The sequence below is a fragment of the Rana temporaria genome, chromosome 5 (genome assembly GCF_905171775.1).
Source record: "Rana temporaria chromosome 5, aRanTem1.1, whole genome shotgun sequence".
Lineage (NCBI taxonomy): Eukaryota > Metazoa > Chordata > Amphibia > Anura > Ranidae > Rana > Rana temporaria.
Genome location: NC_053493.1, coordinates 119,200,960 through 119,214,800, shown reverse-complemented (window position 1 = coordinate 119,214,800; position 13,841 = coordinate 119,200,960). Strand labels below are relative to the sequence as shown.

At 43.5% G+C, this 13,841-nt stretch overlaps 1 protein-coding gene across 2 annotated transcripts in view; it reads right to left on the bottom strand.

Moving 5' to 3' along the window:
- ABHD5 (abhydrolase domain containing 5, lysophosphatidic acid acyltransferase) overlaps window positions 1-4,909 on the bottom strand; it is a 70,759-nt gene extending 65,850 nt beyond the window's left edge. Inside the window, exon 1 of one of the 2 annotated variants that reach the window (XM_040353070.1) lies at window positions 4,640-4,909. In XM_040353070.1, coding sequence (XP_040209004.1) covers window positions 4,640-4,755 — 116 coding nt within the window. In that variant the 5' untranslated portion in view covers window positions 4,756-4,909. The remainder of the gene's footprint in view (window positions 1-4,639) is intronic. The other variant, XM_040353071.1, reaches the window with a different exon arrangement.
- Between the last annotated feature and the right edge of the window lie 8,932 nt (window positions 4,910-13,841).

Here is a 13,841-nt window from a genome sequence, read left to right as displayed (position 1 = left end):
ACAATCTGATTGTACAATCTCCTTTAGGTCTACTATTAAAGTGGATGTAAACCCGATTCATGAAATTTGAGCTGGGCACATATATCTGCAGTATTTTGTTATCTCTTTTCAATGAGCCAAGTCCCATAGCTCTCGTCTGAACGGTTCCTCTGTTATCAGCCTGATAACTCCTGACATATGTTTTGATTTTTTAGACAAAAACAGCCTGAATCTTTTGTCAAAGGTTGCTAAAATAGATTAGCAGAGAGCAGCTCCTATTACAAAACAGCTCTGAGAGTCTCTGCCTATGAGGAGAGGGGTGTGTGCCTTTCTTCCAATCAGCAATGATAACTATCTTGGCTGTATGCCCAGACATCACACTCTGTGTTAACCAGGAAGAGAAAATCTCCTAACACAATCTCAGCTTTCTAAACTGTATATAAATGTGAACACAGCAGATATGGATATAAAACCTATGTAGGGAGATTTGGTAAATCTCTGTGTATCATCTGAGGCTGTTCACTTCACTGGGTGTTCTGAGTTTTTTTTTTTTTAAACAGCAAAAAGTTTCAAAGTAGACAAATCAGCATTACGTTACAGGTATACTACAGTAAGTACAGTCATGTACAAATCAAAGCATCAGGAGCATACAGTGCTATCCAGCCAAGGGTAGGTCCCAAGGCAGCAGGAACAAAGTAGAATAGGAGTGTTTACATCCACTTTAAGTGCAAGGGTCTGTCTGATAGGATTATATTTGAATTATTTAGGTTTGTAGTCATATTACAATGTTTTGGAAAATCTAAAGGAGATTGTATTGTGTATGGCCAGCCTTTATATGGCAACTTTAGCTCAATAATAAGTATCTCTACACAGCATGCCTGCTATCTCGGGTATATACACACAGGACTTCTACAGTGATTTCCAATATACACACACAGACTTCTAATGACTAAGGACTGTTTCTAGTCTGAGTAAACATTCATTGTGGTATGTTAGTCTTAATCACTGACTACCTGCTTACATATGTCATGTGAGCACAAGTCAGATTCACGCCGTAGTCATACAATAGGTTGTCATTACAATACACAACAGCTTCTCATTATTTACAACAATCCATGTTTCTCATGTTATCACTTGCTGGCTGCCCTATAGCTGTTTTACTGCTACAGGGTGGCAGCTCTGTGCCAGATCACAATATACATTATATATAAACACACACACACACATTATATATATATATATATATATATATATATATATATATATATATATATATATATATATATAACATACATACATACATACACACACACGATCCTGAACTTATGCCTACAGGGGTGGGGGGTGCGCGTACCACCTGGCTGCTTCTGCCGGACATGGTGTCTGTCAGCACCCGCCGATTATTGGGCATTATTGGGCAACAACTCGAAGGATGGAGCTCTGCCTATGAAAACCAGATTTGACGTTTGTGTTGCTGCAAAGCAGAGACTAAAATCCATCTCTTCCCTTAGTGAAAGCAGCACACACACCGTGTGATCTCCCTAAATGTTTATCCCCTTTCCGAGCCAGTGTCATTAGTACCAGTGGCTGCATATTTTTAGCACTGATCACTGTATATGGGGTCACTGGTTCCCGTAGTGTCAGTTTTCCCGCCGCAATATCGCAGTCCTGCTATAAAAGTCGCTGATCGCCGCCATTATTAGTATAAGAATAAATACAAAATTCCATAACTATATAACATAGTTTGTAGGCGCTATAATGATTGAGTAAACAAATCAATAAATGCTTATTGGGATTTTTTGACAAAAAACTTGTAGCAAAATACATATTGGCCTAAGTTTATGATGAAATAAAAAAAGTGTTTTTTTTTTTTATTGGATGTGTTTTATAACAGAAAGTAAAAAAATATATATATTTTTTTCATTGTTGGTCTTTTTTTGATTATAGCGTCAAAAATTAAAACCGCAGTGGTGATCAAAAAAATGGAGAAAAAAAAAATGACAACTTTTATTTGGGTACAGCGTTGCGTGACCATGCAAATTGTCAGTTAAAACAGTGCAGTATCGCAAGAAGTGGCCTTGTCATGAAGGAGGGGGGGGGGGGTTAATCTTCCGGAGGGCAAGTGGTTAATGAAAAGACACTGTGCATGTAAAGTCTTAATTATTTGACAGCTAGATCACCTCATGCCAAACTTTTATAAAACATACACAAACATCTTGTTAAATTTAATGAATCCAAATTTAAAAAAGTAGTTAAAGTTGAATTCCAGGTATGGCACCTCGTCCAATCAGAGAACAGTTCATAGAGAAAAATGCAAGGTGTTCTATAAATGGCGCCTGTGCCGACCCCCTGTGGTCACTATGTGGCAGTGCAGCTGCCCAGAACAGGACCTAGAGGACAGTGGCGATCATTGTAGTAGCGATGACCACTACAGTGACTCTCCACTTCCACAGCGATCCTCCAGGTAAGGCATCCGTCAGAGCTGGACCAATGGAACTATGCAATAAAATCTATACCTGAATTTCTTCTTTATCAACATTGAAACAGCAATAAAATAGACACTCCTCACTTAATCTACCAGTTTAACGACCGTTCAGAGTTATGACCAGCTCCCTGACCAGTCAGTATCATGTGCTGTATGAGAACTTTGGTCTGGGAAACAGCAGTACACTACTGTATAAACATTTAGAAATATACCAAAAAAAATAAAAAATGCTATTATTGATACAAAAAAAAAAAATATTAATATCTAAATATGGCTGACACAAACCCTCTACTACCAGTCTAGTATGCTTGAAATGCTGATAAGGGGCTGCTCCTCACCAAGTGACCAAGTCATAGGAATGGAACTCGGTCATTGGGTGAGGAGTGCCTGTACACATACACACACACACACACGTGTATACACAGTATAGCTTGTGTAACAGTTGATACAGCAATGTTGTGTTATTCCCAAACACTTAACTGAATCCGATTGGTGACTAATTCAGATTACCAAAGTTCTTCACAGTTTTTAAAAACTAGCCTCTTGCAAAAAAGAAAAAGAAAACCACCCACGCACACTTTATTAGTGCCCTTGTGCAATCCGATTAAATTGTTATTAATCTACTTTACTGCCTGGACCTGTCAGATGGAACCCTCCTCTGGAGTCCATCACCCTCTGCCCTAGAACAATGGCACAACAAGCAACCGATTCCCAAGGAAAGGCTGTACAGTACCTGTCATCACATAATATAGTCACTGGGTGACATGCCACAAATCAATCTAGTGACACAGAGCATGCATGAGAACATTCACTACAACAGACCAGATCAGTAAACATCGGCATTGCTGTCAAGCAAGTCAGAAAATTGCTATGTACAGGCCACTCCTGGTGTAGGGTTAGCTCCGCCCTCTCCCTATGTCCAGTTATGTACAGGCCACTCCTGGTGTAGGGTTAGCTCCGCCCTCTCCCTATGTCCAGTTATGTACAGGCCACTCCTGGTGTAGGGTTAGTTCCGCCCTCTCCCTATGTCCAGTTATGTACAGGCCACTCCTGGCGTAGGGTTAGCTCTGCCCTCTCCCTATGTCCAGTTATCTACAGGCCACTCCTGGCGTAGGGTTAGCTCTGCCCTCTCCCTATGTCCAGTTATCTACAGGCCACTCCTGGTGTAGGGTTAGCTCCGCCCTCTCCCTATGTCCAGTTATGTACAGGCCACTCCTGGCGTAGGGTTAGCTCTGCCCTCTCCCTATGTCCAGTTATGTACAGGCCACTCCTGGTGTAGGGTTAGCTCCACCCTCTCCATATGTGCAGCCATGTACAGGCCACTCCTAGTGTAGGGTTAGCTCTGCCCTCTCGCCATGTCCAGGCCAGTCTTAGTGTAGGGTTAGCTCCACCCTCTCCCTATGTACAGCTATGTACAGGCCACGCCTGGTGTATGTTAGCTCCACCCTCTCCCTATTTCCAGCCATGTACAGGCCAGTCCCTGGTGTAGGGTTAGCTCCGCCCTCTCCCTATGTCCAGCCATGTACAGGCCACTCCTAGTGTAGGGTTAGCTCCACCCTCTCCCTTGTTCCAGATATGTACAGGCCACTTCTAGTGTAAGGTTAGCTCCACCCCGCCATGTACAGGCTACTGCCGATGTAGGGTTAGCTCCGCCCTTCCTTGCACTTAGCTTGGCCCAATTATGTCCAGCCATGTATAGGGTTAAGCTCTGTCCCCTCTTTTGTCCAGAAGCTCCACCACTTTCCTGTGTCCACCTATGTACAGGACATTCCACATGTGAGCTTAGCCCCACCCCTCTGTTCAGCAAATTACTGGTGTTTGGATAGTACCACCAGAGGCTCTACCTGTGCCCACCTATGTACAGGCCACTCCTGGTGTGGGGTTAGCCCTGCCTTTTTCCTTCGTCCAGGTATGAACAGGACATACCTGGTGTTGTTAGCTCCGCCCCTCCCCAGGTCTACGCCACGCCTGATGTTGGGTTAGCTCCGCCCCTCCGTGTCCACTTATGTACAGGACATGCTAGGTGTGGGGGTTAGCCCCTCCCAGTGTCCGGCTGAGTAAGGTTAGCCCCGCCCTGTGTCCGGCCTGACCCTATACGGACAGGTGAGGGAGCCACCCGGCGGACCCTCAGCATTCCTTCCATGGGGGAACCCCTGAGACAAGGCGCGCACTCACTCTCTTTCTAGCTGCCTCGCTGGTACGTACACAAGAGACCAGGCGGCCGCTTTCAGGCTGCCGATCAGTCCCACTCCTTTGTCCGAGGACGGTATCGCCAGCTGCCCATCCGCCATCCTCCTCCAGCAGGCTTCGTCCGCTCACACCGCTCTCTGTCCTTCCCAGCACACTACGATCGCTCCAATACTCCTCACCGTTCTCTCTCATCTGAGGTTTGTTGTGAGAACGAAGGAATCACCCCCCCTTCCTGTGTCACAGCCCAGTCATACCAAACGGGGAGGGCTCTGCGAGTCATGTGACCTAGCATGGCTGGACGGCGAGCCGCCATATTGGTTACGGGCTGTTTACCAATGACGAGTTTCAGGATAGAGAGGGATATCCGAGGGGGGAGTCTGGGGTCTTCTTTACTAAAGTCATTACGGATATAAACATTGTACATACCGAGGAGAATAGAAATATTTCAACAAGGAAATATGGAGAAAATTGGGCGTCAATAAAGTAGAACTAAAGACAATTTTAACACTAAGCGATACATTTTGCATTCAGTGTTACTTTAACGTGTGAAGTAGTAAAGATGGAGTTCTTAAGTAACCAATGGACGCTGCAGACCTCCTTCTCTGCACAGAATTCCTCTTTACTACTTCACACATTAAAGTGACACTGAATGTAAAATGTATTTCTTATGCCGCGTACACACGGTCATTTTTTGTGATGAAAAAAAACAACGTTTTTAAAAATGTCATTTAAAATGACCGTGTGTGGGGAAAACGTTGTTTTATGTCTTCTGAAAAACGACAAAAAAAAAATTCGAACATGCTTCAATTTTTTATGTCGTTTTTCAAAACGTTGTTTTTTGTGTCATTTAAAATGATAGTGTGTGTGTAAAACGACGTTTTTAAACCCGCGCATGCTCAGAAGCAAGTTATGACGCGAGCTTGAATGGAACAGAGTGCTGTCGTACGCGCTGAACGTAACCGCGCTTTGCTAGAGCATTTTGAAAAAACGATGGTGTGTAGGCAACGTCGTTTTTTAAAATTAAGTTTGAAAAACGTTGTTGTGTTTCATGATAAAAAACGTTGTTTTATTTCATCACAAAAAACGACCGTGTGTACGCGGCATTAGTGTTGGGTTGAGTGGAGAGGGATCAGAACACATGTAAAGGATTGTATCGCTGCCTGTCACTCTTTTAGGAAGATTCCTGTTTACTGGAATCACTGAAAGTGAAAGAAAATCCGAAATTGTGGTTTATCACCGGAACAGTAATCGAGGGAAAACCTTTTTATGGAGACACTAATCCTGGAGACAACGAAGTATTTCATCCCACTTCCTGGTTTGGCTATGGGGACAGGAAGTGAAGATAAATCTCCGTAATGGGACTCAGATGGCAAACAAAAAAGGGTAATAGCCCTCACACTATCCAATAAAAAAATGGGCTTTAACCATTTCATTATCGCATTTTCACCCCCTTCCTTCAATTGTGCGGTCGTGCGACGTGGCTCCCAAACAAAATTGATGTATTTTTTTCCCCCACAAATAGAGCTTTCTTTTGGTGGTATTTAACCACTTGATCACTGGGCACGTAAACCCCCTTAATAACCAGACCAATTTTCAGCTTTCGGTGCTCTCACAATTTGAATGACAATTACTCAGTCATACAACATTGTACCCAAATAAAAATTTTCTTCCTTTTTTTCACACAAATAAAGCTTTCTTTTGGTGGTATTTTATCACCGTTGGGTTTTTTATTTTTTGCGCTATAAGAGGAAAAAGACTGAAAATTCTGTAAAAAAAAAAAAAAAATTCTTTGTTTCTGTTATAAAATTTAGCAAATTTAGTATTTTTTCTTCATTCTTTTGCATAAATGTGAAAGATGAAGTTACGCCGAGTAAATAGATACCCAACATGTCACCCTTCAAAATTGCACACGCTCGTGGAATGGCGCCAAACTTTGCTACTTAAAAATCCCCATAGGCGACGTTGCAGGGTAGTGTGGGGTATTGCAGAGTAGTGTGGGGTATTGCAGAGTAGTGTGGGGTATTGCAGAGTATTGCACAGTATGGGTATGGGATGGCTGGCTGGATCTGTGACTGCATGTGTCACAGATCCAGCCCACAGCAGCTGCTACTTCATCCGCTCTCTCCCCCCCTCTCCTTTCACACTGTACCGTTCGGTACAGAAAGGGAAGGGAGTATTACATTACATGATTACATGACGGCGGTTTGTTTACAAGTGATCGCTCCGTCATTGGACGGATCGATCACGTGGTAAACCGCCGTTATCAGCGGCGATTTACCGCGATGCGGGAGTGCGATTCTGGGAGGACGTCCATGGACGTCCTCCCAGAGTTAAGCAACCGCCTTGTAGACGTATATCGTCTGGTTAATGCCCTCTGCGGTTTTTATTTTTTTGCGCTATAAACAAAAAAAGACCGATAATTTGGGGAAAAAAACACAATATTTTTTACTTTTTGCTACAATAAATATCTAAATAAATAAATTCTCACTTTAGGCTCATATGTAATCTTCTACATATTTTTGGTATTTTGGTTTGCGCAAAATTTATAGCGGCTACAAAATAGGGTATAGATTTATGATTTTTTTTTTTACTAGTAATGGCGGTTATCTGCAATTTTTGTCAGGACTACGATATTGCGGCGGACAGTTTGGACAGTGCTATAAATATGCACTGATTACTATATAAATATGACTGTCAGGGAAGGGGTTAACACTAGGGGGCGATCAAGGGGTTAAATATGTTCCCTAGGGAGTGATTCTAACTGTGGGGGAAGGGGACTGACTGGGGGAGGTGACCGATCGGTGTCCCTATGTGCAACGTCACACACCAACGGTCTCCCCTCCCTGACAGGATGTGTATCCCTGTGTTTACACATAGAGATCCACGTCCCTGGCTATGAAACTGCCGATCGCGGGTACCTGGTGGACATCGCGGCCGCCAGGCATTAGTGTTGGGTTGAGTGGAGAGGGATCAGAACACATGTAAAGGATTGTATCGCTGCCTGTCACTCTTTTAGGAAGATTCCTGTTTACTGGAATCACTGAAAGTGAAAGAAAATCCGAAATTGTGGTTTATCACCGGAACAGTAATCGAGGGAAAACCTTTTTATGGAGACACTAATCCTGGAGACAACGAAGTATTTCATCCCACTTCCTGGTTTGGCTATGGGGACAGGAAGTGAAGATAAATCTCCGTAATGGGACTCAGATGGCAAACAAAAAAGGGTAATAGCCCTCACACTATCCAATAAAAAAATGGGCTTTAACCATTTCATTATCGCATTTTCACCCCCTTCCTTCAATTGTGCGGTCGTGCGACGTGGCTCCCAAACAAAATTGATGTATTTTTTTCCCCCACAAATAGAGCTTTCTTTTGGTGGTATTTAACCACTTGATCACTGGGCACGTAAACCCCCTTAATAACCAGACCAATTTTCAGCTTTCGGTGCTCTCACAATTTGAATGACAATTACTCAGTCATACAACATTGTACCCAAATAAAAATTTTCTTCCTTTTTTTCACACAAATAAAGCTTTCTTTTGGTGGTATTTTATCACCGTTGGGTTTTTTATTTTTTGCGCTATAAGAGGAAAAAGACTGAAAATTCTGTAAAAAAAAAAAAAAAATTCTTTGTTTCTGTTATAAAATTTAGCAAATTTAGTATTTTTTCTTCATTCTTTTGCATAAATGTGAAAGATGAAGTTACGCCGAGTAAATAGATACCCAACATGTCACCCTTCAAAATTGCACACGCTCGTGGAATGGCGCCAAACTTTGCTACTTAAAAATCCCCATAGGCGACGTTGCAGGGTAGTGTGGGGTATTGCAGAGTAGTGTGGGGTATTGCAGAGTAGTGTGGGGTATTGCAGAGTATTGCACAGTATGGGTATGGGATGGCTGGCTGGATCTGTGACTGCATGTGTCACAGATCCAGCCCACAGCAGCTGCTACTTCATCCGCTCTCTCCCCCCCTCTCCTTTCACACTGTACCGTTCGGTACAGAAAGGGAAGGGAGTATTACATTACATGATTACATGACGGCGGTTTGTTTACAAGTGATCGCTCCGTCATTGGACGGATCGATCACGTGGTAAACCGCCGTTATCAGCGGCGATTTACCGCGATGCGGGAGTGCGATTCTGGGAGGACGTCCATGGACGTCCTCCCAGAGTTAAGCAACCGCCTTGTAGACGTATATCGTCTGGTTAATGCCCTCTGCGGTTTTTATTTTTTTGCGCTATAAACAAAAAAAGACCGATAATTTGGGGAAAAAAACACAATATTTTTTACTTTTTGCTACAATAAATATCTAAATAAATAAATTCTCACTTTAGGCTCATATGTAATCTTCTACATATTTTTGGTATTTTGGTTTGCGCAAAATTTATAGCGGCTACAAAATAGGGTATAGATTTATGATTTTTTTTTTTACTAGTAATGGCGGTTATCTGCAATTTTTGTCAGGACTACGATATTGCGGCGGACAGTTTGGACAGTGCTATAAATATGCACTGATTACTATATAAATATGACTGTCAGGGAAGGGGTTAACACTAGGGGGCGATCAAGGGGTTAAATATGTTCCCTAGGGAGTGATTCTAACTGTGGGGGAAGGGGACTGACTGGGGGAGGTGACCGATCGGTGTCCCTATGTGCAACGTCACACACCAACGGTCTCCCCTCCCTGACAGGATGTGTATCCCTGTGTTTACACATAGAGATCCACGTCCCTGGCTATGAAACTGCCGATCGCGGGTACCTGGTGGACATCGCGGCCGCCAGGCATGCGCATCGGCACCCATGGGATGCGGCGGAAACGCGCGCACACCGCTGACGGCCGGGAGGCCAGAGGACGTCATATGACGTCCACCCAGGATGGCAGAGGCACACTGTGGACGTCATATGAATATACGCTGGTATTGAAGCCACCCATTTTTTTCTTTTTTTTAAAAGCCAGTAGCTACAAATATGACAGCTGCTGACTTTTAAAAAATGGACACTTACCTGTCCAGCGTGCCCGCGATGTCAGCAGACGAGGCTGAGCAATCGCTCGGTCTTCGGCTGCTTCCACCGCTATCCTCGGTAAGGGAATCAGGAAGTGAAGCCCCTTGCAAACAGATGCCAATAATCACTTCCATGATGCTGGAGAAGTGCTACTAGCGCAATGTCTGTGAGGCATCATTAGAGATACTGAGAATAGCGCTTAGAACAATATTAACATAGCTCCCAACTGTCCATGATTTCGAAGGAACGGTCCCTTATTTGGAACAAAGTCCCTCTTTTCGCCTCATTTGTCCCTCATTTTGGTTTGATCTATAAAGTTGTATGTAGCACCCTCTATTTTAGGTAGGTATGTTGCTAGAGTAGTGTTTTTTGTGTGTACTGCCAATGCAGGTACATTTAGGCAGGCCTAGCTGTGAGCTAGGCCTGTTTGTTTTTGGGCTGGGGAGTGGTTTAGTGTAGCAGCAGGTGACTGACATGTAATTCATCGCTCTGATGCCTCCTTTGTTTTCAGAGGGTTCTGGAAAAGAGGCAGGGCAGAGGGCTGGAGTGACATGGGGTGTATTTGGGAGCCCTGACCAATCCCCAACTAGGATTGGCAGGGGGCAGGCCTCCTATATATACTCATGGCCAGCCTGTTGTGGGAGGAGTTGTCCAGTGGAAAAACTGAATGATGGAGTGTTAGACTATGGTGGCCTTTGAGGGAACCCCCCTTTCTGGGGGAAGATGAACTTGAGTCTGTAGCTCGGAAACTGGGAGGGAGTCTCTTTCTACACGGTCATTGAGAAGTGTCCTGGAACAGGAGCAGGAAGAGGACAGCAATAAGCACTGCCGGGCAAGTCATTCAGGAGGGATCCATTTCGGGATCGGTGGGTGAGAAGCACAATGAGAAGCTCTAGGAGAGACATGCCAGGATTGGATGTGAGGCCAGAGGGAGAGACTGTGGTGTCGTTGGAGTCAAGTTTTATTATCCCTCCACTTCACAGCAAGCAAATTATTACACTTTAAGCAGGCTCTCTCCCCCAGCCTAAGACGGGAATCTACAAGCCTCTGGAGTAAGCCCCGGCGATTAGGTCGCACGGTGCCACATGCACCAATCTGATGATCAAACAAGTGACTAAAAAGTGGTACGTTCGTGTAATAATTGTCCACATACAAATGGTACCCCTTTCCAAATAAGGGTGACACCAAGTTCCACACTATCTTGCCAGGGCTCCCTATGCAATCTGGGCAGTTCTACGACTCTATATGACTATCTCTTCCCTCGTAAACCATAAAACTACATGTATAGCCTGTGGCCCTGTCACAGAGCTTATACATCTTGACCCCATATCTGGCACGCTTGCTGGGAAGATACTGCTTGAAAGACAAGCGGGCAGAAAATGTAATCCGGGACTCATCAATGCAGACAACTTGATGGGGTGTATACAAGGCTGCAAAACAACCGTTGAAGTGGTTTACGGGGGGCCGAATTATGTATAACCGATCATATCCAGGGTCTCCACGAGGACAACAGAGTTCATTGTTGTTGAACTTCACGAACCGCAATATCTGCTTGTATCGTGCCCTGGCCATGGAGGCAGAGAACATGGGCAAATGGTAAACTGCCTGGGTCAGTGGACTAATATGACCGCAACTTACTTTTAACTATTTTAACTAAGCCCATCTCGAGGGATAAGCCCAGAAAGGTCTTACATTTGAAAACCATAATTGGTTTCCATTCTTTGGCTAGGGAGGACTGGGGATTAGCGGCGATGTATTGACCAGCATACAAATTACTTTGGTCCACAATAGATCTATAAAGATCTTCCATGAAAAACAGCAAATAAAAATCAAGTGACGTAAAATCAACTTTGAATTCTGTGTTGGCCAGTGAATGGGGGAAATACGGGTGCTGCAGAAGTGGTGGGCTCCCAATTAGGATTGGCGAATTCTGCAGGAAGGACACTATGGGCATGACGGGCCTGTCTTTGTCTTATTGGTGGCAGTGGGACACTACTTGTGCTTGCCACCTCGCCAGCTTGAACTGCACTTATGGGACTCGTCACCAAGTGTTCCTGCATTGCTGGATGTATGAGAAGGGTGTACTAGGCCGCTGGTGCTTGCCAGTTCACCAGAAGGATGAGTGACACTAGTACTTCTCTGCACCATATGAGAGCCCTGTGGTTCTTGCACCTCAACAACAGAAGAAAAAGAATGGGGTCGGGTACACCTGACCTTGGCATGGACCTCAACTCCGTCGTCAGTGCTATCTGTCATGGAGCTGCTGTCGTCTACAGGTTCGTATTCTGAGCCTGAATCTGACAGATGAGTGACTTCCACTTCACTATCTGGCATGCTCAAAAACATGTAGGCCTCTTCACTAGTGTACCTTCGATTTGCCATTTTGGGGTCTAAATTTACTGGTACACTAGTAAGATTCACAGGAAAAAAAAGCACCTGACTGTCAGAAACTGTATCAAACACTACCAAAAAACTGTTAGCGATCACAGGGATCAGACCTGACTCTGTAAACTTTGCAGTTATGTGTTTAGTGTTTTTTAAGTGACAGTGATCAATCAATACTGCACTTGGGTGGCTGGGCGGAGTGGCAAAACGCAGGTGCTAGCAGGTATCTGGGGTGATCCCGCTAACACTGCGTTTTTGGGAACCCTAAACTGCTGGGTACGCTAGTATAGATCTGATCAGATATTGATCCGTTCAGATACTATACCACTAAGGGAGGTGTATGGTGCGTGCGTGGGTGTTAGCGCTACTGGCACTAATCTGACACTGCCTGGGGCGACGCAGACCCTATCTGACACTAAAACTGATATCACCCGCCGGGCGATCAGGGGTTAAACCTTTATTGGGTAATAAACGGCGGGTGCCCTGATGCTATAAAAAAAAAAATCTAACTAGCCAGAGTCACCCGTAGCACTTATACAGTGAGCACTGGTAAAAGGGTTAACTAGGGGCAATCAGGGGGTTATTAGGTAGTATATGGTGGTGCCTGACGCTATAAAAACCTGACGCTGAAACAAAATAACTAACAGGCTAACTAGCGTCACCCGTGACACTAATACGGCGATCAGAAAAATGATTGCTTAGTGACACTGGTGACAGATGGTGAAAGGGTTACCTGGAGGGCGATCAAGGGGTTAAACTTTTATTGGGGGGGGTTAGGGGGTACCCTACACCTAAAGGGGCCTAACACTAACTTCCCTGACACCTAGACATGTGCACAGCAAAAATTTTCGTTTATTTCTGTTTCGTTTCTGTTCGTTTATCGTGATTCGTAACGAGTCGTAATTTCGTAAGACTTTCGTTATCGTATTCGTACTCTTTAATATTTTCTGTTAGTTTATTTTTCGTTGAATCGAGATTAGTATTTTCGTTATATTTTGTATTCTGCCACGTTCGTATTTTTAAAATGATTTTATTCGTTCCTTCGTTTTTAAGTTGGTTTAATTTTCGTTGTTTTGCTATTCGTATTTACATTATATTTTCCATCATGCCGCGTTCGTATTTTCGTAAGAAATATATCTTCATTGCTTTATGATCATTCGTATTTTCGTGTCTAATTTCCTTTGATTGTAAAAACGTACTTTTGTAGATTTTATTGCATTCATAATTCAGTTAGAATAAATTTTAAGTTTATTCGACACACTACTCGTCGTAATTTTGTAATTTGTACTTTGCTGTGATTGACTTGACTGTCTTAGTTAGCACACACACCCTGTCTAGAATGAAGTCTGACGTAGAAGAAAACTAAAATATGTCAGATATTACAAATACAAATCTAGAAATTAGATGCACTGCAGTCTAACACAGAAAAAGACACAAGGAGCCAGGAGGTAATGAGAAAGAAGCTCATTGGGGGAAGGAACAAACCTCTTCAGAGGAAAGGGACAGCGCTCAGTGGCTATTGGTCAATGTCCAGAAATATTTCAGTACTAACGAAAGCTAATTTACATTATTTCGTATTTTCGTTGTTTTCATTTCCATTTTCCGAAGATTCGTAATTTATTTTTTGTTAGTTTTGATTTTTGTTTTTTATTCTTTGTTCGGCATTTCGGTTGTTTTCTTTTCGGTCTTCGAATATTAGTAAGTTTGTATTTTCGTTCATTTTGTTTTTCGTAATTTTTTTATTTTTTTTGGGTTCGGTATTTTCGTTGTTTCTATGTTTTCGTTTCTTTCTTCTTTC